We start from the raw sequence: 22055 nt of genomic DNA, 5'->3' as shown, positions 1-22055 counted from the left end.
GCAGCACCACTTGGCTTCAGCCTGGGGACTGGTCCAGCACTGAGGCCGGGGCTGGGCACACCCTCCCATTCTCTGACAAGCCAAAGGGGTCACAGGTTTCAGCAGCAAGAGCTGGTGGCATCATAACTTTCTCCTCAAGTCTTCCTGCAGCTCCTCTGGCAGAGCCTGCAGACATTTGTGATTCAGTGTGCAGGAGAGCAAGGAAGCTGACAGCTGAAGTGCAGGGAATGCAGCAAACAGCACTTGGAATAATGGATGTAATGCTCAAAGTACATTCTTCACTAGATACGTATTGAACTTAAGCTTTGGTTCCCACCCAAAGTTACTATCAACCCAAACTATTAAATACACAACTAATAGTTTAGTTCTGGGGCTTGAGCTGCTGAGTTCTCTACAGACACAGCATCACAGGTTTTGTCCCCAAAAATTTAAATAAGGTTAAGTTTCCTTTGACTGCACATCACAGCCAGCCTCCTCTGTCTTTGCTTTCTCATTAAATGTGTTCATTGGAATGGGGAAGGGAGAGGTGTTACCATGGATGTTTCATAAACCAGAAAACACCATATTTGGATGACTCAAGGCCAGTCTTTACCTTGTGGGAAGTGCCTGCCCACAGTGGTGGTGCCAGTGGACAGGTGAGGAACATGAAGTGTCATGGTTCCTGTTCCTACCTGGTTTCAGAGGGTTTCTTCTCAACTGTATGCAGTAGCTGCATTTCACAGCTCCAGTTTGGAGCAGCCTCTCCTCTGGGCTAATCCTTTCCAGCTCTGCAGGGACATAATCACACTCACTTTTCCTAAGATGAGGGCTAGTATTGATCCCAGAGGCCACCAACACCTCCTGCTCTCCACAGGCATTTGTTCCCCCTCTGAGTGCAGAGCTGCTGCTTTCCAGCACTTGGCACAGACTCCCCAGCTCCATTTTCAGAGCTGCACCACCAGAACTACTTTTCTAAAGCACCTTAAATTGAAAACAGGAAGTGAATTTCTCACTTAACTGCCTACCTAAAGTGGGGAGAGGTGGACCCAGGGGAGATATAAATCTCCTTGCATTAGGTTCAAACAACTGTGTCTAACAATTCTGGCTGAGCACCAGAAACCCTTGCACACCTAAAGCCAGTCCCAAAAGGACAGCGTGTCAGTGAACACACACGTCTGTACTTACTCACTGCAGAGAAAAAGAGTGAGGTTGTTCAGAGCAAGACTAATAACAAACATTATTGATGAGAGTTCCTGAAACAGACCCTGGATACCTTCCAGTGTAATGAGATGAGTGGCTGAGAAGTGCTCCAGAAGCTTTACAAAGGATTTACGCCTCACTACAGCTGACTGCTCTGGAGAGCTGCAAAGGGGATTTGCTCAGACCCCAGTAAGTGAAGGGAAGATTCTCCATGTCCAGTTCTGCCCTGCCTGCTTTGGCTCCACAACTTTCAAATTCAGGCTTTGGCAATGAAGGAACCTTGTCCCAAGAAAGTCTAACTGGTGCAATCTGCCTCCCTGCTTAGTGAGGAGAACAATAAATCTTGTATTTTCATGTTTTGACCATGCACTGACCTAATGTCTAGAACTTTCTGGAAGGTCTCCAGCTGGATCTGTTGCTGTGTGCCAAGGATCTGTCACTGCTGCTAATCTGCCATTCATGAACGGCTCCGTTGGTTGGGAGATGAATCACCAGTGGGTAACATCATCAGACATCACCCACAACGAGCTCACCCTTGCAGTGAACAATCCACAGACTGCAGCACTTCATGGAAAGTGGAGCTTCTTCAGGTGCTGAGGATGAATCCCAACAGTCTCATAGCTCTGTGAGGTCCAGACACAATTTCAGTGACAAAAGCACCCTTTGCCTGCCTGGGAGCCTGTGCAGAGCCAGCACAGGCTGTCCCTGTCTGTGCTGCTGGCTCATGGGTACCCTGCTGCCATGCACTGTGCAGACTTTTTGCAGAGCATTTGACCATCAGGAAACCTAAGGGTGTGAGGAGAAGCTGGGCTGGAGTGAGCAGAAAACCAGGCTGTAGCTCCCTGCCTGTGTGCATCCCTGCAGTGCACTAGATTTCCTCTGTTGTAAAAGTCCTTTGGAAACTTGTAGCATTTGTTGGAACCACTAGCAAACCTTCTCCTGAGCCCAACTCCAACCCACCCACCATTTCAGCTACACCAGTGGTGGGCACCTGTGGTCTCTCTTGGTGGTTCTGCTAAAATTAGAGCCAAGTAATTTGCAGCAGGAAGCACCTGACATCTCCCACACCACAGCTCTCTAGCCCTTAGCTCCCCTTCTCTGCTCACTCACCATGAGTGTGGGCTGTGTTCTTTCCTGAAACAGTTTTCTGATCTGATTTTAAGGAAGAAGGCTTTTAATGCATTTTTTCCCCATAAGATCCTGCACATCACTCCATGTCACCTCATGTCCTCCCATCTCTATGTCACCTGATCATGCAGACATCTATCATTGCAAACCATAGCAAAACACCCCATTTTCTTTGGAAGCTTTTCAGTTTTAATAAGTGTTCCAGAAGTGTCAGATCTGTACATCAGGGCTCAGGAAATAGGGATTCTGTTTCTGGGAAGATGTTCCAACAGCCATTTGAGGGACTGGTACAGTTTCTGAGGCTGGTGGCTGCGGATCTGACTCTCACAGTTGCTGTTGTTCTTTGTATGATCTTAAAACAGATACTGAAACATGAGGAAAACTGCCATAGACCAACACTGTGAATTACATGCCCATGGATAAGGCAGGAGTTTAATCCTCTTTAGCTTTTGTGAACAGGTTGGAATCTCATTCAGCTCCAGACAACCACTGCTGTTATAAACACCACCTCTGCCTCGCCAGTTCCTCTCACGTAGGAAACTGCTTCTATAGGAGAGCACAGGAACTAAATCAGAATGTAATCCCTATGGCTTAATACCATTGTGCATGAGTCACCCTGACAAATAAAGTAGCTGGCTGCATTACTGCTCAGCAAGTTAAGAATTCATTTCATGTCTGACAGGAGAAAATATTGCCCAGACTGGTCATCTTCGAGTGCACATGCAGGAAAATGAGATTAGGATGAGGAGCCTGGGGCTTGCCCATGGTCTCTGGGGGCAGAGTGTTCTCTCCAGTTGCTGGTTTGCTGCTGGACTTCTGTGGGGCTTCAAGCAGTGTAGTTCTTCTTTCAGTGACACCCCTTCTATGTCACTGCAGGCATAGTTTGTAGAAGAGATTTCACTGAGGGATGGAAATCTCCTCTCTCCCTGTGTGCATGTTCGCTGGGTACGCTCTTACAGCTCAGCAAAAGATTTCTTCAGTCTTTATGCAGAATACTTGAAATAAGAGGAGAAAAAACAGTGAGTCCACTGACTTTTAATCCCTGCTTTCAACTTTGCTGCCTGCTACATTTTCTTTCCAGAGACAAACAGTGACATACACTACAAAATGTCCATGTCTAAGCAGGAACCCCAGTCGTGCTCCTGGAGGATGATCCCCGATCAGAGCAGGAGGCACAGGGGCACCAGGAGCCCATTTCTCAGTTCAGCCTCCCTTGGTGGAGAACTTCTGCTGGCATTTCTTGGTTGGACATTGAGATTTCAGAATATTACTCTGCTAGCAAATGCTACAACAGAGGCATCATTATAATGGCAAAAAGGTGCCTGGCAGCAAGATAGGGTCAGGTTTCTCAGGCTGGGTTTTTCCATGTCTAGCTACATCCAGCAGAAGCAAATGCCCTAGTGTGCAGAATAGGATGACTGTGCTTTGCATGGTGGGGATAAATCTTAAGTATTCTGAATGGCTTCAGAAAGATCCAGTTTTGTGAGTCTGCCCACTGCTGGTGCTTACATTCTGGGAATATGAAACCCTATAAAACTAAAGCAGCTGGCACATGGCATAAGGACAATCCCAATGAGCCTCCACAGGTGCTCAAAAGGGTAAAAACCCAACAAGGAGAGCGATACTGGTCCCAATCCATCTCCCAGCTGGAGTCCTAGTCCAGTCTGGAGCAGGGTGTCCAGCACTGACCAGCACATCATTCACTGTCCCTCAGTGTCATGCAACCTTCCTGCAGCTCTCTGCAGTTTTTATATTTATCTACCTTGAGTAATTTATCAGCAGCATCGGTCTGGTGGTGACAATGGGGCAGGATGTGTGGTCCTAGCACAGCAGGCAGGGCTCAGCTGAGGGAATCCCTGCTCAGAGCAGGGACTCTGGGCGCCCACGGCATGTAGCAGTGCTGGCTCCAGCTGCTCCAGAGCACTTTGCAGTTCCTGTGCCTGTTGGAGGAGGGCAGTGCTGGAGCTGGGACATGGACTTGGACAAATTTGTCTCCATGATCCGTGTTAGTCACTTGGCACCAGCCAGAGGTGAGGCACTGCACAGGGTGGGCTCCTCACACTCCTCCGTGCCCATGTGGGCTGCTGTGCTGGTGCTGCCAGCAAGGGCAGAGCTCCAGATGAACTCCCTTTGGCATAAACCAAATCTTCCCACCCCAAAATAAACACCATAAACCAAATCCTTCCACCCTACCTTAACACACCAACCATTTACTCTGTTTCTACCTTTGCTCTGACAGCAGGATCTGTGTTGATGTAGTCTGGCTCATCATCCAGGCTTTCTGTCACCGGGGCTGTGGGTGAGGGTGGGAAGCACTTATCAGTGAGAGGTGTAAAAATACAATGTAAAAACACACAGACCACTGACACACCGTGTGTCCTGCCAGTATTTAGCTTTTGCTGCTGACATGTTTTTGTGCCTGGGCTAAGAAAACTCAGATCAGTGTCAAGGTCTCCTTGAAGAGGCTTCAAAATGATCACAGCAAATTTGCAAACACTGGGCAGCTCTTCAGAGCCAAAAAGGATTTCATCTAGAGAGTATGCAAACAGGAATCACTTTTCTGAGACAACTTTCACACCAGAAACACAAAGCTCTTTAATATATGTGTACACTCCCCACTGTCCCCCAGGCCAGAACTACCCTCATGCCTCACAGGAAGCCACACATTAAATTAAACTCTGGTTAAAAGGTCAGCTTGAGAAATAGGGCCCCTGACTACAGCAGGAGAGTCAAGGGCTGGCCCACTGGGTGTGTGCACAAAGTTCTGTGGCACAGGGGATTACACAGCTGTGCTTGCTCTGGGACAACCTCAAGTGTAAGAAGATATAAGACCTGCAGAACAACATTTTTCTGTAGCATCCCATGGTCAGGGTTTAGGCACAGCCACCCAAAAAGTGCTTTTTGAGTACCACAGACACCATGTCCCAACAGAGCAGCATTCAGTTACAGGAGTGTGTTACAAGTTGCACATTGCCTTGGATATTTATCATGGACAATTGGGGAAAAAATGAACTCAAGACCCAGGTGATGGCTGTGTTGCCTTGCATGGTCTATACTGGCAGAGGGTTCCAGGCCAGTAAGCCCTGAAGAGCAAATAACAGCTGAGAACGTACCTTGCCCTTGCTGGAGTTTCCATGTGAGTACTGTCATGCTGTTCTCATAGTCTACAGCCTCATCTGTGACAAGAAAGGGTTTGGACAGGATGATACTGAGCAGCAAATGGACTAAAAAGGGCCTTTGTGGAACCCCCTCCCATCACTGCCCCCGGCTGCGCCCTGCACGTGGCTGAGCTTCCAGCCAGCCCAGATCCAGATCTGCTGGTGCTGCCTCATCATTCCTGCAGCCCTGGCCGTGTCCCTGGGTATCTGCAGGCATGGATGGGGATCAGACAGGTCCCTGCTGCTCCTGCCTCCTCTAATCACTCTGCACAAAGCCAGGCACGAGCAGGGCAGCTCCAGCAGTGCAGAAAGCGTGTGTTAGCTCACAGAAGGAAACAAAACTCACTTCCTATTTTGATTGCAACACCCCAGGACTGATGCTGGAAGCCCTGAAGGGACACTGTGGCCCAGTGTCATCCTCCAGAAGCTTCCTGGCTTCAGCCTTCTTGTGCTGGATTTGGTGAGAAACCTGAGCTGGGGGCAAGAACCTAGAACCATCCTGACTAAAACAACACCAACAACCTAAAGATGCAGACCCCAAAGCTCCTGAATTGCTGCAGAAACCACCAAGTCAAAAGCATCAGGGTGGAGATATCACCAGGTGCATTTTCCTGCAGAAAGGGGAAATGTTTTCCAGGCCTGCTCTGTGCCTGCAGCAGCCCCTGTGTGCCAGCTCCATGGCACAGAGCTGGTAGGAAGAGCTGAGCTGTGATCAAGCAGGTTTCTCTTGGCTAAGCAGGTCACCATCCTTCTCTGCACTTTGTGTGACACACATGACCCGTGACAGCAGCACACTTACCTGGATCAGAGCCCTGAGACACTCCAATGGTCACATTTTCATAGGAATAGGAATCCTCATCTTTCTCTGATGGAGAGAAGAAAGAGGAGTGACAAAGGACCTATGGAAGTATAAGTGACCTGGGAAGATCCCTCAGCACCTGCAGGAGGGGGCTGTTTCCCACAAGGAGATATAGTTTAGCTAAAAAATTGTTATTCTTTGTGCCAGCCTGTGGTGACCAAGGGATGGAATCGGGTTGTCACTCCCACAGGAGCACAATCTCCAGTGGTTTTGGGCTCTCCTGTTAATAGGCAACAGATGGACTGATAGGGGCCTGGACATCCCTCAAATCCCACAGCTCTGCTACACCCTTTTAATGGATGTGTCCCCTGGACCCACACGTGCTTCAGGCCGTACACAGTGATGCACAGACCTCAGCAAGAACAGTCTCACGAGCTCCCTGGAGCCACGGGACAACCAGGCTGGATGAAGGAACCCACCTGGCTTGCCTGGAGATCTGCCACAGGGTGGTTTGAAGAGCCTGGTGCAATTGTAGTAGTGATCCAGAGACATGGGCTCCCTGTGAGGAGAGCAGCACTGTCAGCTCCTCCTGCCCAGCACAGGCTTCCCAGGCTGAGCCATGGGAGCACCAGGACAGCACTGGGACCAGTATGGCTCCACTGGACTGTGCTGGCAGCAGCACAGGGTACTTACACATAGGCAGTGTCTTCTTCCAGGCAGTTCTCTGCAGGAACAAGGGTTTGCTGTCAGCACCCCACCAAGGCATCAACCTGAACAGCCATCCCTGGGCACAGCTGGACACCCCCAGCACAACCACAGCCGACATCCCCAGCAGCCACAAAGCCCTGGCCCAGCCCCAAAGCCTGTCCACAGCTGAGCCAGGTGGCTGGAGCACAGGGAGGTAGCCCCGATCCACCCCAGGTCCTGGGAAAACCCTGGCTCACTGCTTCTCATGGACACATCCTGCCAGCTGGCAGGAGATGGGGAATATGCTCCCTGCCTTGGGAAAGGAGAGCACAGCCCCACACACACCAATAATCCTCTTAGGGCAAGCAGCAGCTCACACTGCCCCGGGAGGGAGCAGCGGGCTCGGGAGCATCCGACCCCCTGTGCTCTGCCCATTAATCAGATCAGGGTGTGTCTTACAAAGCAATGTCTAAACTGACCGAGCCAGAGCTCTGCCAGCTGCAGTGCTGCTGCCTGTGTGCTCCCTGCCAGCTCCCATCCCCTGAGACCTCCCATCCCCTGGGCAGCCTTCCTTCCCACACGCCCAGGCAGATGGCTGCAGCACTTACCTGCCAGGAAATTCTGGTACCTGGCCTGGTCCCTGCTCCCTGGGGACAAGAGAGGGGCACATTACAGTGAACTCAAGCTGAGTGGTGGGAGCAGTTTGACAATGGAGGGAGGCACCAGCAGCTCTACCCCTGCTCAGCTCTGAGGGTTGGACACTCCGGGGTACAGGAGCTGGGACAGCCAGGGGTGATATTTTAAACAATCTGTGCCTGGGGCTCTGACCAGGACGGGTCAGCCACAGCAGGATGAGCACTGGGTTTTAAACTCAGACCCAGGACAGACCCAAATTTAGATGGATGTGGACCTGCTGGAGCAAGTCCAGAGGAGAGCACAAAGGTGCTCCAAGGGCTGAGCCCCTCTGCTCTGGAGACAGCCTGGGAAAGCTGGGGTTGTTCAAGCTGGAAAAGAGAAGGCTCTGGGAGACCTTAGAGCCCCTTCTAAAGGGGAGAGGGACTTTGGACAAGGGCTGGGAGTGGCAGGACAAGGGGGTATGGCTTCCCACTGACAGAGGACTCGGTTAGGTGGGATATTGGGGAGACATTTTTCCCTGTGAGGGTGGTGAGGCTCTGGCTCAAGCTGCCCAGAGCAGCTGTGGCTGCCCCATCCCTGCAAGTGCCCAATGCCAGGTTAGAAGGGGTTTGGAGCAACCTGGGATAGTGGAAGGTGTCCCTGCCCATGGAAGGGGATTGGAAGGAGATGTGGTTCATTGTATCTGTGCCTGTCCCAGAAGCTGCTCACCATATCCAGTGTGATGGGAAGCACTGAGCCCCTCGTTGGCTTTACTGAAAGAGAGAAAAGAGACCTAAAATCCATGGTCTGAGCAAACCCTACCAGCAGTTACACACCATCAGGAGGACCATGCATGGCACCTCCCTGTGAGGTTATCAAGTACACACATGGAGCAAGGGGAGATTAAGAATTTGGAGTAAAGTCCCAAAATGGGAATAACTATGCTTGAATATTGCTGCAGAGTTACAATGGCTGTGTAGTTACTGGGGATTTTGGTGGTGGGGAGAAGGGGATTTATCACACCAAACTGCTTATAAGTGAGTAATGGCCATTTCCTTTCCATGATGTGTCTGTTATGTACAGCCACAGCTCACTCTCCTGGGTTTGATTTAATCAGTTGCCAGAAGAATGCAATCATACTGAACAAAATCCAGAAAAAGTCTGAATATACTATTGACCATCAACAAGTGAAGCCACCCAATCAAGTTGAAGATGTCTCTGCTCCTCACCAGGTTGGACTAGATGACCTTGAAAGGTCCCTTGCAACTCAAACTATTCTTTGATTTTAAATACAGCCCAAGCCATATCTATAGGGCCCAGAATGCAATCCCAGATGTTCATGTATATTAGATGAACTTCATCCAACCTTGGCTCTAGAACTAGATTTTATTTGGGTTTTTTCCTACCTTGCTATTGATAACTTTTCAGGTTCCTTACTTTTTTCCAGCCTTCGGGTTGCAGCTGGCAACAACAACAAAATTATCATGTTAATTATTATGGCAGCAGCAAATATGTTAAAGAGCACAGAACATCCACCAGACAGGAATCCCTGGCAATGCATTTTCCTAATGCATCCTAAAATAGCTTCCAGATTGTTCCTTGAATGTTCAAAAATGGTCAAAACAAGAAACAACTAGAGAAAAAGGTGGTGTCTGTGCAGACCACAGAGCTTGCAAAGGAGGAAGCTACAGTCCCAGGCACTGCCTTGTCACCTACTGTCCCCCAAACCCACTTGATTCGGGGGTCATTCCTCTCCCTCCACACTGCAAGGGGCAGTTGAGAGCTTTGGGCAGGCTGAGATGAAAGATTTGCAGAGGGGTGAAGGGGCTTGGAGGCAGCAGAGTCCTTGGGCAGGGCAGAGCCGTCTACAGAGGGACACACCACACACAGACCTGGCAGTGCCATCTGCAGAGGGACACACCTCACACGGACCTGGCAGTGCCATCTGCAGAGGGACACACCACACACAGACCTGGCAGTGCCATCTGCAGAGGGACACACCTCACATGGACCTGGCAGTGCCATCTGCAGAGGGACACACCTCACATGGACCTGGCACACGGACCTGGCAGTGCCATCTGCAGAGGGACACACCTCACATGGACCTGGCAGTGCCATCTGCAGAGGGACACACCTCACATGGACCTGGCACACAGACCTGGCAGTGCCATCTGCAGATGGGGACACACTGCACACAGACCTGGCACAGCCATCTGCAGAGGGACACACCTCACATGGACCTGGCAGAGCCATCTGCAGAGGGACACACCTCACATGGACCTGGCAGTGCCATCTGCAGAGGGACACACCACACACGGACCTGGCAGTGCCACCTGCAGAGGGACACACCACACATGGACCTGGCAGTGCCACCTGCAGAGGGACACACCACACATGGACCTGGCAGTGCCATCTGCAGAGGGACACACCTCACATGGACCTGGCAGTGCCCTCTGCAGACAGACACACCGCACACGGACCTGGCAGTGCCATCTGCAGAGGGACACATGACACATGGACCTGGCACAGCCATCTGCAGAGGGACACACGACACATGGACCTGGCACAGCCATCTGCAGAGGGACACACCGCACACGGACCTGGCACAGCCATCTGCAGAGGGACACACCGCACATGGACCTGGCAGAGCCATCTGCAGAGGGACACACCTCACACAGACCTGGCACAGCCATCTGCAGACAGACACACCACACACGGACCTGCAGCCGCTCCTTGCAGCATAAAACCCAAAATTTCGGTGCTGAAACCAAGCTGCTGCAGGCAGCAGAGGGGGGATGATGAATGAGTCACTCCTGTCACCCACACCTTCATTCTCACAGGGTGCACAGCACGGGTCCAAGAGCCCCAGCAGCTGAGGTGTCACTTCTCAACGGCATCACTTTGGTGAATCATTGTCAATGCAAAGGGCATTTTGTTTTTTACTAGAGCTCAGAATTCACACACCTAGAAGCATCTAAGGTGGCTTGGACAATCCAGGTCTCACCATTTCATGGCCTGGCTTCAAGGTGAGCCTTTGAACATTACTTTCTCCCTGTGCTATGCAGGCAGGGCCCTCACACCGCGAGGCAGGAGCCACATGCAATGCTCATACTCACCGGTATGGGATCGAATCACCTCAAATCTCTGCTGGCTTTCGAGCCTGAGAAAAACAGCAGGACAACCTCAGCTGAATTTTGGGGTTTATGACAAGGAAAACAGATACAAGAGACCTGACTGTTTGGTGAGTGGAGGGCAGGGAGCACCATGCTGGGCTCTGTGAGATGCCAAGCTGCATTGCTCAGCATGACATGCATGCAGGGCCTGGATGACCTGGGAGCATTTTTCTGGACAATTCTTTGATCCTTTAAAGACAGGATGTGGTTTAGGACCACTGGTAGAGCAGCCAACATATGCAAGGGAAGGATCCAGGGATGAGGAAAACATCGTTTAGGATAATTCTCATTCTGATGCTTCAGTGACCAAAGGCCAGAAGAACTTTTTACCCATGCATGGAATAGCTTCAAACCCCACCACTTCACCTCCACTGCAGCCTCTGCCCCTCCCATCATCCCTTAATATAAACATGACTAAAATAATGTTATCAATGATAACCTATGCCCAGTGACATCTTTACTTTTTAGTTAATAAGAGAGCTGCTTTTCAGAGCACAAGAGAATTCAACACATTTTCCACTGTGTTTCTACACAGGTACTTATTAATTCCAATTTTGGGAACCCTTTCCCCCTTTTTCATTTGGGTTGCCCCACACCCAGCTGGGATTCATGGCCCAAGGCTGTCAAAAAACCCAAAGATTCAAACCACTTTGCTTGCAAGACACCCAAACCACACCTCCAGAAAAAGCACACAACGCCACAAACCTGAGCCCAAACCACCTAATCCCGGTATAAATGTCAAGAAGTTGGGACAATTCAGCAGGAGTCCCTGAGGGATGGAGCCTGTGGGGACAGAACCTGCAGTGGCTGCTCCATTAGTCTACAATGGATCACTCCAGAGCCTTTCCCCACACAAACAAACCCCAAACCCCTTGGAGGCCTCTGCAGAGCCACACTGCATCTGCTGTAACAAAGCTTACAATCCAACTTTGCTTTTTTAACATCATGTACTGTGGTTTGTCTGTTGCTGAAGGAAATAAGGGGCAGTGCATGTGTGTACACTGCATTTCCTTCATTTCTTGTGCTGTAGGTCAGTGCTTGCTCTGCTACATGGTCCAACCAGCACCAGCCAAGGGCAGGGGCTTCTTTATGAAGCAAATAATCTTTCCATCTCATTTCAGGGCACAACAGAACAGGATAAGAACTTGCCCTTCTCTCCCAGATCTTTTCCAACTAGTTAATGATTCAACGACATCACAGTCAGCTTCAGTTTCATTTTGGATTATTCTCTGTAAAGGCATTGCGCCTTCAGCAGCCCCTTGGGCTGGAGCACGCTGCCTTGCATCCCATCCTGGCATTATTTTATTTTATTTTATTTTATTTTATTTTATTTTATTTTATTTTATTTTATTTTATTTTATTTTATTTTATTTTATTTTATTTTATTTTATTTTATTTTATTTTATTTTATTTTATTTTATTTTATTTTATTTTATATAAACCCAGATTTCAGCTTGGGTCTGGCTCTGGGGCTCACCCTTGGTGAGTTGTTTTGGGGAGAAACATGTTTGGGAAAAGCAACTTACTGGCTCCTCCGCTCATTCAGCTGTGTCTCCCGTTTGGTAGCTGGAAGACAAGGAAGAAAAAGCTCTTAGAAAGGATGATTTGGGAGTTAGAGGTCAGAAAGGCCAGTAAAATACATTCCCAAAACTTCTTAAGCACATGAGGACAGGGGAGGCAGTGAGCAGCAGTTGCAGGAGGGTTTTGGTGAAATTTTTTGAAACTATGTTTAAATTGTGGTTTTTGTCTTAACCTCCACAAAGCACAGCAGCCAGTCCTGCCCCCAAACCCCAAACTGCAACCCATTAAAACCCACCCAATGCTCAGGGAGGGGCTCAAACCCCACTGGGTGCTCTCCCTACTCTTTATATGAATTTATCCTCCAGACTCCCTTCCTTGCCTGCCCTTCTGTCCCAAATCTGCAGGATTTGTCTGACTGGAGCTAGTGCTCCCAGGTGGAGCCCCAAAACCACCCAACAACATGACCACATAGAGGGACCTCAGTGTTACATCTGTCCCAGGGAAGGGGGGCTGCACTTTTAGGTGTTTCTTCTCTCTTGGCTCTCTGGCAGAGCCTCTCCCATGCTCACGCTGTGGGATCATCCCTGTGGGAGCCTGTGAGCCTCCTGGGGAGAAAATACCAGCCATGCCCTGGAGAGATGCACTGCAGGCTCTGGGCACTCCTCACAGCTCAGGGTGAGGAAGGAGACTTCGCCCATGGTGCCCTGCAGCACTGTGTTAATTTATCCTGGTTTTCTCCTCCCCATTGGCCTTCCCTACCCTTTTTCCCTTCTGTGTTCACATTCTAGAGAGTTCTCCCTTCCCTGTGTTCCCACTGGTTTGTGTAACCCTGCCCATCCACCCTGCCATTCCCTGGTGGTCCCTTCCCTGTATTTATACCCTGGACCCTCCTTTGTCTGTGTCTTTGGCCAGTGGACCCCTTCAGTGTTGAACCCTAATTTTATTTGTTAATAAATAATAAACTCTTGTTGGAACTACATAAAATTAATAAACTAAAGCTAATAAACTCTTGGTGGAACTCCATGCCTGGACCCTCCCATATCTTCACTGCTGAGTTGCTTCATCTGTCTGTCTGTCTGTGTCTGTCTGTCTGTCTGTGTGTGCTGTGCTCTCGTGGCTCCCACCCGTTGGTGCTGCACGATGCTCTCAGTGAAGGCTGTGCCCACCACCACCACCACGGAGCACAACCATCCCCAGAAGGTTTCCTGGCTTTTTTCTTTCTTTTTTTTTTTTTCTTTTTCCCTTTAAAATGAAGGCAAGGCAGAGCTGAAGACACCTGACAACACTGCCCTAGTTTGTCCTGGTACCCAGCTGAGCAGAGCCAAACCCACACAGTGCAGGGGACATTCCAAGAGGGAAGGCCAGCCAGGGTGGTGGGCAGCTGTTTGCCCTGATTTTTGAAAGTGTTAAATTTTCTTTTATAGTTCTTTTGAAAGCTTTAAGTTTCTCATAAAACTTCTTTAGACTTCTGATAATGTTTACAGATTTCTACCAGCGTTCTCATGCGCTGTTCATGTAAATAATGATTGTTTTGCGTTCTTTATGGGAGGAGAGAATTGATGGACTGTTGGTTTGACCAGTGTGGTTGGAGAGGTGGCACTTTCACCCTCCAATCCACTGTCACTTTTGGAATTCTATATATTGTGAGGTCAGAAATGAAACTGGGTCTTTTTCTCTCTTGAACTCACCAAGTTCTGTGTGCTCATTTCATATCCGATAGCCATAGGCAGCACTCACCTGAGAGCTGGCACCCTCCAATCCACTGTCACTTTTGGAATTCTATATATTGTGAGGTCAGAAATGAAACTGGGTCTTTTTCTCTCTTGAGCTCCCCAGTTCTGTGTATGAGGGCAGCACTTACCTGAGAGCTGGCACCTGAGGCAGAGGCTGACGGCCGCCCCGAGCAGCATCAGCGCCGCGGCCGCCCACAGCTCCGGCTGCACCATGGCCCGGCCAAATCCAGCCTGAAACACACGCCATGGGGACCCTGTCAGCTGTGGGGGCTTGAGGACATCCCTCAGAGGGATTTAGCCCCAAAAGCCAGGTGCTGTTTGCACTCCCACCCCCAGGGAGGCTGCTGAGGGTGCAGAAGGGACTTTGGGCTGTAGCACAGGGCAGCAGAGGCGATGCCCTGTCCTGCACTGCTCTGAATTCCTCATTCCCAGTCCCCAAACCCACCCTGCTGCCATCAATATCTATATTTTTAATATCTAGAAGAGAGGGCAAAAGGGAGGCACAAGGCAATATTTAAACAGTCAAGACCTTTGCACAACGTGTTCTGGCTCTTTCCTGCAGCTCCCAGTGACTCCCAGTGTGAAATTCCCCACGTGTTTTTCTGAGCTGGCTCAGCCACCGGCTCTTCCCCTCCTTTCCATGACAGGCTTTTTCACAAACAGCAGCTAACATTTTTTAACAATCAGCACGATTTGGCTTCAACTTCTTCCTTTAAAATACAAAACATCCTACAAATATCACAGAAAGCAGCGTGCTGGCACTGAGATGGATCATTTAGCCCATTCCTATTCCCCTGGTTCAGATTTTCTTTAGTTACAGATTATTTTAATTTCTTTTTCTTTTCAATCAACTTTCTTTTTTCCCTTGAGATGGAGAAACTTCAACGTGCCAAAGGCTAGTACATCATCACTCTGGCTGGCAGGAAACTTTCCTGCTTCCTACCTCCAGCCTCTCTTATTACAACTTTAGCCAGCATTAAATTGGTGAATGGAGGAGGAAAGATATATTATAGTAATTAATAATTAAAATAATTCAAAATAACAAAACAAATGCCAGTAGCAGACAATAGAAAGCATCAGCTTGATTCTGCCCTGCTCAGCACCTTCTGCCTCTGCTTGATTAAAGTGGAATAAACAACATTTCTCTGCCCAAACTCCGCAGAAGTTTGGAAGTTGCTCTGACCCAAAGCCTGCCATGGCAGCTGAGCCTGTGGGGGCTGAGCACCTTCCTCCTGTCCCTGCCAGGCATTGGAGCAGCAGCTGAGCGTGTTGGTGGGAGCTTTGTGGTCCAGTCTGCATTGAAGTCTCAGCCCAGTGCCACGGTTCTGGTTTATCAGGGCATGGTGAAAATAATCATGGTGTAAATCAGCATGGGGCAGGGAAAGGAGAGGAAGGAAAGTCCCTCATTTCCACTCAGACAGACCTTGAGCAAAGCCAGGAGCAATGGTTTGGTGTCAGCATCTTCTCAGTGGCTCCCAAACACCATCTGGCTGTCCAGAAGGGACCTCACCCTTTGCTGGAGAACAAACTGGGTTTATTCCTCTTGTGTTCCAGGTTCCCTGGGCTCTCAGGACCTGGCAGCTACCAGAACTCACTCTACCATGGCTTTGCCTTTTACAGGCACCCAGAGGCCTCTCTTTCCCTGCACAGTTTTTTGCAGCACTTTCTGAGGAAGATGAGATGTGTTATTCTAACTTTAATTGCCCAGACATCCATGCACCCACCCTAGAGGTGCAGGACCAGAACCCAAAAGAGCCTAGTCAAAACCATGTGGTTTTTCTCATCATTTTTCCTTTGCTCAGCATCCCCCATGGAAATCATGAGCTGTGGATCACGTCTAAAGCATCTCCAAGAGGCAGCTGAGGGAAGTTGGTCCAGTGCTGGTGACTAAAATACAAAGAGCTGCAATGCTGCTGCTTTGGGGGTTTCCTGACTTTTTTCCTTCTTTTTTTTTTTTTTTTTTTTTTTTCTCTTTAAAATGAAGGCAAGGCAGAGCTGAAGACACCTGACAACACTGACCTAGTTTGTCCTGTTGCATGGCAGGCCTCCTTCTCCTTTCCAGAGCCAGTTTTATTTTGGTCACGGGCAGTGAGGCAGCAAAACCTGTCTGCTCCTGAGCCCCCACTCACCAGGGACAAAAAGTGGCAGTTTGAGGGCTGATGAACAGGACATGGTGTGTCCCACCCCATCACATCTTTATGCCCCAAGAAAGCCCCAAGTCACACACACATCAGCCTGAATATCATTTGTGCTCCCCAAACACCCAAGTCAGTGGAAAATCCTTTCTTTTGGTACAAGCCCTGCTCTGGAAAGGAGCTGACAGAAGGAGGTGAGGAACAGATTTATGACAAGCAGAAGGCTGGAAGCACTTACTCACGGCTAGCAGGATATAAATAAAATATTTGGAAGGCTGAATGTGCTTCCCTGTGCTCTGCCTTGGGGAGTTGGAGAGCAGAACAGACAGACTCGAGGCACAGAGGTCTCTGCACAGGAGGACGTGTGGAGTTCATGGATGGCCAGCCTGCTTCAAAATGCTAAACCCAAACTCGGGGAGAAAACAGGTTCCCATCCAGTTTAGGAGTGACACTTGGATGTGTCACAATGCCCTGTTCTGCTCATGCACCTCTCTCTTCTCCTTTTGCCTGTTTTTCCCCTTTTTGTGCTGAGGAAGCTGCTGGGACCAGGGCACACCCTGAGCACCATGACCCCACAAATCCCTCAGGAACAGCTGCTCCAGACAAGCAGTTCCTGGGACAGCACCACGCTGTGGTCTGGTCTCCCCAAACAGGGGCTGCTCCTTCTCTGGCCTCAGATATTTTTAGCAATCAAGGAGACAGATTTTTTCTTACTAAAAAAAATTCGGAAAAATTAATGAACTAGCAAAAATTTATCTACTCTGTGCCAGGTCTTGTCCTAATTTAAGGATTCACTCCAGTAACAAGGCTCAATATGAAGATCCAAAGGAAGGAGAGGTGGTTTTATCCAGGAAGACTAAAAGGTCTTCTGCTTCTAATTCCCCTGAAATGGAGAGTAAGAGGACATGGACACTCACTGTCCATCTCTCCAAGAGCAGCATAACAAAGTGAGAAAAACTTTTAGATTGAAATAAGGCAATTCTGGCTTATAAAATGAGTGGATATAAGCTGGATATGCACAGGCTAGAAATAAAATTCCTAATGGATGGAAAGGTTGGAAGAACTTCCCATAAGCAGCAGAAAAGGCACAAAGCTCACTAAAAAAACATGCAAGAGCACTTAAAGTGAACTTTAACTTTTTGCTGAGAAACCAGGAGAGTGAGGAATGTGTTGGTGTGGCCTCAGCAATACCTGGTTTTCCATGAGATAATTTCTGATTAAGACATTTCAGCCCTTTGCAGATATCAAGCCCACCCCTGAGTTCACATTGCAAGATAAAGACTAAAATAAAGTATTTATATTATGTATTTAATGTATTTATATTATGTATTCTATCAATCAAAAAATGCCCAAAAGGCAAATATAAACCAGTCACTTTCTCTCCCCTGCAGTAAGTTTTGTGGCCTGCACCAGTTTGCAGTAAATTAATTCTAATTCAGGCTGGTAGGATGAGTCACTGCTATGAAATATGAAGTGGAGAGTGTATTTAAAGACTCACCATATGAAATTCAGCACACTGACTTGTTGAACAGATGCAATATTCAGCTTGAGTCAATGTCTCTAACGTGTCTAAGAAAAGCAGCTCCACTTTCTGCTTGCCTGTGTGGCACAGATTTGCCACAGAAAGTCCCATCAATTCAGAAATTAAAGTCTCAGACCAAGGAAGCTCCTGTGGCTGGAATGACTTCAATGACCAGCACTGAGCCTTCAGAAAAGCTCCTTTCCAGAGGTCTGCACATCTCATTTCCTACCAGATTTATGCCAGTGTCAGGCTTCTTAGGAAGGCTGCTGCCATAGAGTTAAAGTCTGGGGTTTTTATAGCTACTATTCAGGTAGATCAGGCTTTCATGCCAATAGATGCATTTCAGTAGAACATATGATAAAAAGGGAAAGTTAGAATTGATACACCAACTTTCACATAGATTATAACTTTGGAAAATGCTTTTAAAAAAAACTTGGGTGGAAAATACAGTGCAAAACCCCAATCACACCAGGCATGGCAGCACAAGGAGATAACTCACAGACATATCTTGTATTTGTAACTGTTCCAGGAGCACTGAAGCCTCCCAGCATCATTCACCTCCACTGGGAGCCCCCATGTTAGCAATACAGGAAACCCCTGTGTAACTACTCCAGAACCACAAAAATGAGCCAATCTCATGCAAGATTATCCCCAAATTATCCTCTTCTGCTAAATTATCTGCCTCGTGGCCCGTCTTACACTGAACATTATTCACACAAGAGAAAACTGATGCAAAACCAACTGTCCTTCTATCTAGAATTAGCTATTTCAAGCACTTACATGCAGTGAAAGAAATACATTCACATCCATGATGCCAGTCAGCTCTGAAATCAATGGAAAACCCAGGAAGTGTCGTTTGAATCAGCTATTTTTAAGGACTGGGCTTTGGAGGGGGGGAGCAGCGTGGGCTGCAGCAGTCCCAGGAGCCACAGGCAGGAGCCAGAAAAAGGACCATGCAGGGATGAGGGAAGCTCAGCACAGACTGAATCTTCCAGAATATTTTAGAAGATGTGAATGCAGAAATAATGTAATTAAACCCACGCTTCCATCAGCAGATGGATGAGGAGATGTAAAGTACAGTACTGTAAAACAGGCAATCCAGGCTGTGTGGGATGGGCTCCTCTTGGGTCCAGAGGGGTCTAAATGCTGCTGGGAAGAGAGAGGTGGAAATTCCTACCTTGGAGCTGGTGATGGCCAGGAGCAGCAGTGAGGAGGGAACACCCACCATGTTGCTCTTCAGAGAGGTTTTACAGGGATGACCTTGAACCTCTTTAAAGGCTCTCCAAGGTCTAAGGTGGGATCTCTGAGCCCAGTGGGACACCCCACTGTCCCCACAGGAGCTCCAAACACCTCCGGGCGCTTTCCTCTGCCCATCCCTCCCTCCCTCACCCACCTTACCCACGGCCTCAGCTGCTGTCCCTGAAGTGTCCCAGCTGCTCCAGCACCTCCAGCTGCCGGGGCTGGTTCCTCCAGGGCTCGTTGCAGTCGCTGGTTTCCTGCCCCTGTGAATCACCAGCCCCAACATCCGCTGCCCGGCCCGGCGGCCGCTCGCGCCTCTGCCTGCACGACCCCACTGGGGTCACTCTGTCTCCTGTGGGGAGAGGAAGAGGTTTGGGCAGCGTGGGACCACACACAGCACCGAGGCCACTTCCCTTGAGGGTCAGGTGCTGTTGGTGCCCCACAGAAGTTCCTTTTAGCAAAGAGCCTGCGCAGGAATAACGCTGCACGCTGGAAGCAGCAGCTGCCACTGGGAAAATCTCAAAGCAGGCACAGCAAACTGCAATCCCTCCCTGGGTGTTTATGGAAAGGATGATAACAAAGGCAGCAAAGTCACTGACCTCAGTCACCATTGCTAATGGCCAAAGCTGGAGATCCTGTCCAGTGCTGTAAGAATAAAAGCAATTCTTATGCTTCAGCATAATTGGCACAATTTCACTGCACTCCTAAATAAAGTAATTCCTCACATTTTTTCGTGCTTGAATGGAATAAGGAGGGATCATGAAGTCCCTATTGGGAATTTCTGTATTGGCTTAAAGCCCTGTCACAGTCCATGAAAGAGGGATCCTGCTCCAGCACTAGGGAAGTCTGCACACACACATCAATGTGTGGCTGTGCAACAACAGTACAAAAGCCACGGGGTGCACGAGTTACAGCCATAAACAAAACGTTTCACGCTGCTCTCACTGCAGTTCTACAAATCCTCTCTCAATGTAAATTGTTCAGTAAAGGGAAATTTTGTTATATTTAAATTAGCCCAGCCACCTACACCCAGCTCTCTGTGCAAGAAGGTGACTCTTCATCATAAAAATTGTTTAGGAGCTAACTGGTTACGATTTTTGCAACTCTGGGATGAAATCTAGCTATCAGGCTTTCAGAGGAAATATTACTTCAATAAGATAATTATCCAAATAGACTTTCTCTCTTCCAATTCTAATCTGAGATGCAAAAATAATGCACCTTCCAGAGCCATTCCCAAACAAAATCCAGGTGCTGAAGCCTATCTTGAAATCAGTATAATCTGAACCAAAGATAAAAAGAGGCAGACTCACCTTTTAATTGCTCACATGGTTTCTGGGTGGTCTCTGTAAAGGGCATTACAAAATGTGAAATGTTTTTTTCACTGCCAAAGGAGTTTTTACAAAATTGGCATTTCTAGCAGAGGTCTTAGTGATTATAGTTTATTAACAGCTTTCTAGCAGGGTTTTTACATGTTCACACAAAAGCTGACAACAGAAGTTTTGCAAAAGAGTTCTTTATAGCAGAACTGATACTCAAAATATGCTGGAGACATTTAAAGTTCATCTTTTGTACCCAAAATGAATTTCATCAGGAACAGCCACTGCTAAAATGGTGCCACGTATTTGTTTACAGGTTCTCTGGTGGGTCTCAGCTTCAAGTGAGACTCAGTGCTGTGGTGTGGACATTACCCCTCAGGTAAAACCTGGCTTGGGAAACCAGGCTCTACCCTCCTGAAACCCCTCTGCCTCACTGAGACCTGCTGCTAGAAACAATTTCTGATTTGACAAAAGGAGCAGCATGTTTTTATCAACTGCAGTTAACTTACAGAAACACCACATTATAATTTCACCGTTCGTGTTCTTTTCAAAGCTCATCCATTTCAACTTGGGATTGTTTTCCCCCTATAACACAGTTCCTACTCCTCAGGAAGATTCACCAATTAACCTAATCCACTTTTTCACCTTTTCATACAAAGCTGACAGGCTGCAGAGGGATCTCTTGTGTCCAGAAAATCACTAGAACCCATCTTCTACCAGGCTCAGTTTACCCAGGCCCGGGAAGCCAAATGCCCTGAGGGCTGATTTACATTCACACAAAGGTGGGGGCTGCTCAAAGACCAGCTGACTTTACTTGAATCAGGTGTTGTGACTAACACTGATCAAAAATCAGTAGTGAAACAAGGACTGGAAAACAGGGTATCATCTAAACAGCTTCTTCTGCACAAACATACTCAATTCTGGAAGGTTTGAGAAAGCTCCAACATGTTTTCCAAGCTCCAACAGGCTCCAAGCTCACCAGCTTTGCAAGTCAAGCGTTGCTGTGCACCAGCACCAAGCCCCTCTTGCTTTGGGACAGAATGAGCATGTGTTTCATCCCAACCACTAATTGGGATTACAATGCATTCCATTTGTTTAGCAACATTTTCACAGCAGCTCTAACACAAGCCACATCTTGGAGGAAATTTTCTGATGTGCTGAAGTAGTGCTGGATAATTTTGTATTCACCTAGAAACTTTTCTCTCTGCTGGAATGGAATGAGATTTTCCCCAGACAAAGGGGAAGTGCTGCCTCCTCCCCTGCCCCAGCTGCACGTTGGTTCTCTCTGAGCTGAAACCGAAAGCGGCTCCGTTCCTGCTGAAGGAAAATAAATGCTGCTACCACCCAGTGGAAAGCCATCTCACAGCCAGGATGCCTGGGTGCTTCACAAAACTTTGGCCAAGTAAACTTTGCAAAGACTAATCCCAAACATCCCTCTGGTACAAAGCTTCCCGTTCTTATCCTGCTGAGTTCATCCTTGTGGACACAATAATCCTTAAATTTGAAGACAAAAACCTAGAAGGTTTGAATGCTTTTATTTTAATTTTTATACAGCAATACAAATTATACAGATTTGTTACAGTACAGATTTTGCAGGGGTTTATAGAGGTACTTTGTGAGTTTTTGGTTTATTTAAAAGAAAGAGGCAGATCTCGGGAGCACGGTGACATGAACAAAACAATCTTGTGGTAGGAAGTAAATCCTGACCACAGGGAACACTAACCTGGCTGAAACCTACTGGGCAGAAAGGTGGTGGTAGCATTCCCAGCAATAACATCCCAAAAACATCAACCCTGGGATACTCTAGAGCTTTACACAGGAATTGGTGAGCACACAGGTAAGAGGGTTGT

At 48.2% G+C, this 22055-nt stretch overlaps 1 protein-coding gene across 5 annotated transcripts; it reads right to left on the bottom strand.

Annotated features, from left to right (window-relative positions):
• Positions 1 to 2473: 2473 nt before the first annotated feature.
• LAT2 (linker for activation of T cells family member 2) lies at positions 2474 to 21731 on the bottom strand. Of its 5 annotated transcripts, none has more exons than XM_072937211.1 (13): positions 19049 to 19187; positions 14122 to 14224; positions 12266 to 12305; positions 10683 to 10726; positions 8973 to 9027; positions 8296 to 8339; positions 7560 to 7598; positions 6958 to 6988; positions 6744 to 6823; positions 6265 to 6330; positions 5421 to 5483; positions 4533 to 4600; positions 3309 to 4247 (listed from the first exon to the last, which is right to left on the bottom strand). In XM_072937211.1, the coding sequence occupies exons 2-13, from the start codon at positions 14204 to 14206 to the stop codon at positions 4083 to 4085; spliced, it is 780 nt and encodes a 259-aa protein (XP_072793312.1). In that variant the 5' UTR covers positions 14207 to 14224; positions 19049 to 19187; the 3' UTR covers positions 3309 to 4082. The 5 variants fall into 5 exon arrangements, with proteins under 5 accessions (XP_032607774.3, XP_072793312.1, XP_072793311.1 ...); XM_072937210.1 differs by lacking the exon at positions 19049 to 19187 and adding an exon at positions 18431 to 19015; XM_032751883.3 differs by lacking the exons at positions 3309 to 4247; positions 12266 to 12305 and adding an exon at positions 2474 to 3302 and having other exon boundaries at positions 19049 to 21731.
• Between the last annotated feature and the right edge of the window lie 324 nt (positions 21732 to 22055).

The sequence above is a fragment of the Taeniopygia guttata genome, chromosome 19, assembly GCF_048771995.1.
Source record: "Taeniopygia guttata chromosome 19, bTaeGut7.mat, whole genome shotgun sequence".
Lineage (NCBI taxonomy): Eukaryota > Metazoa > Chordata > Aves > Passeriformes > Estrildidae > Taeniopygia > Taeniopygia guttata.
The sequence above is the reverse complement of the archived record's forward strand: the minus strand, read 5'-3'. Positions and strand labels throughout refer to the sequence as shown.

Excerpts from the sequence above, each read along its gene's own strand:
- LAT2 (XM_072937209.1), bottom strand. The coding sequence starts at position 19,175 with ATGTTGGGGCTGGTGATTCACAGGGGCAGGAAACCAGCGACTGCAACG. Across the intron at positions 10,727-14,121 it reads CCTCAGGTGCCAGCTCTCAG|GCTCGAAAGCCAGCAGAGAT; the intron begins GTAAGTGCTGCC and ends TGTTTTTCTCAG. Across the intron at positions 9,028-10,682 it reads GGTGATTCGATCCCATACCG|CTGCAACCCGAAGGCTGGAA; the intron begins GTGAGTATGAGC and ends TGTTGTTGCCAG.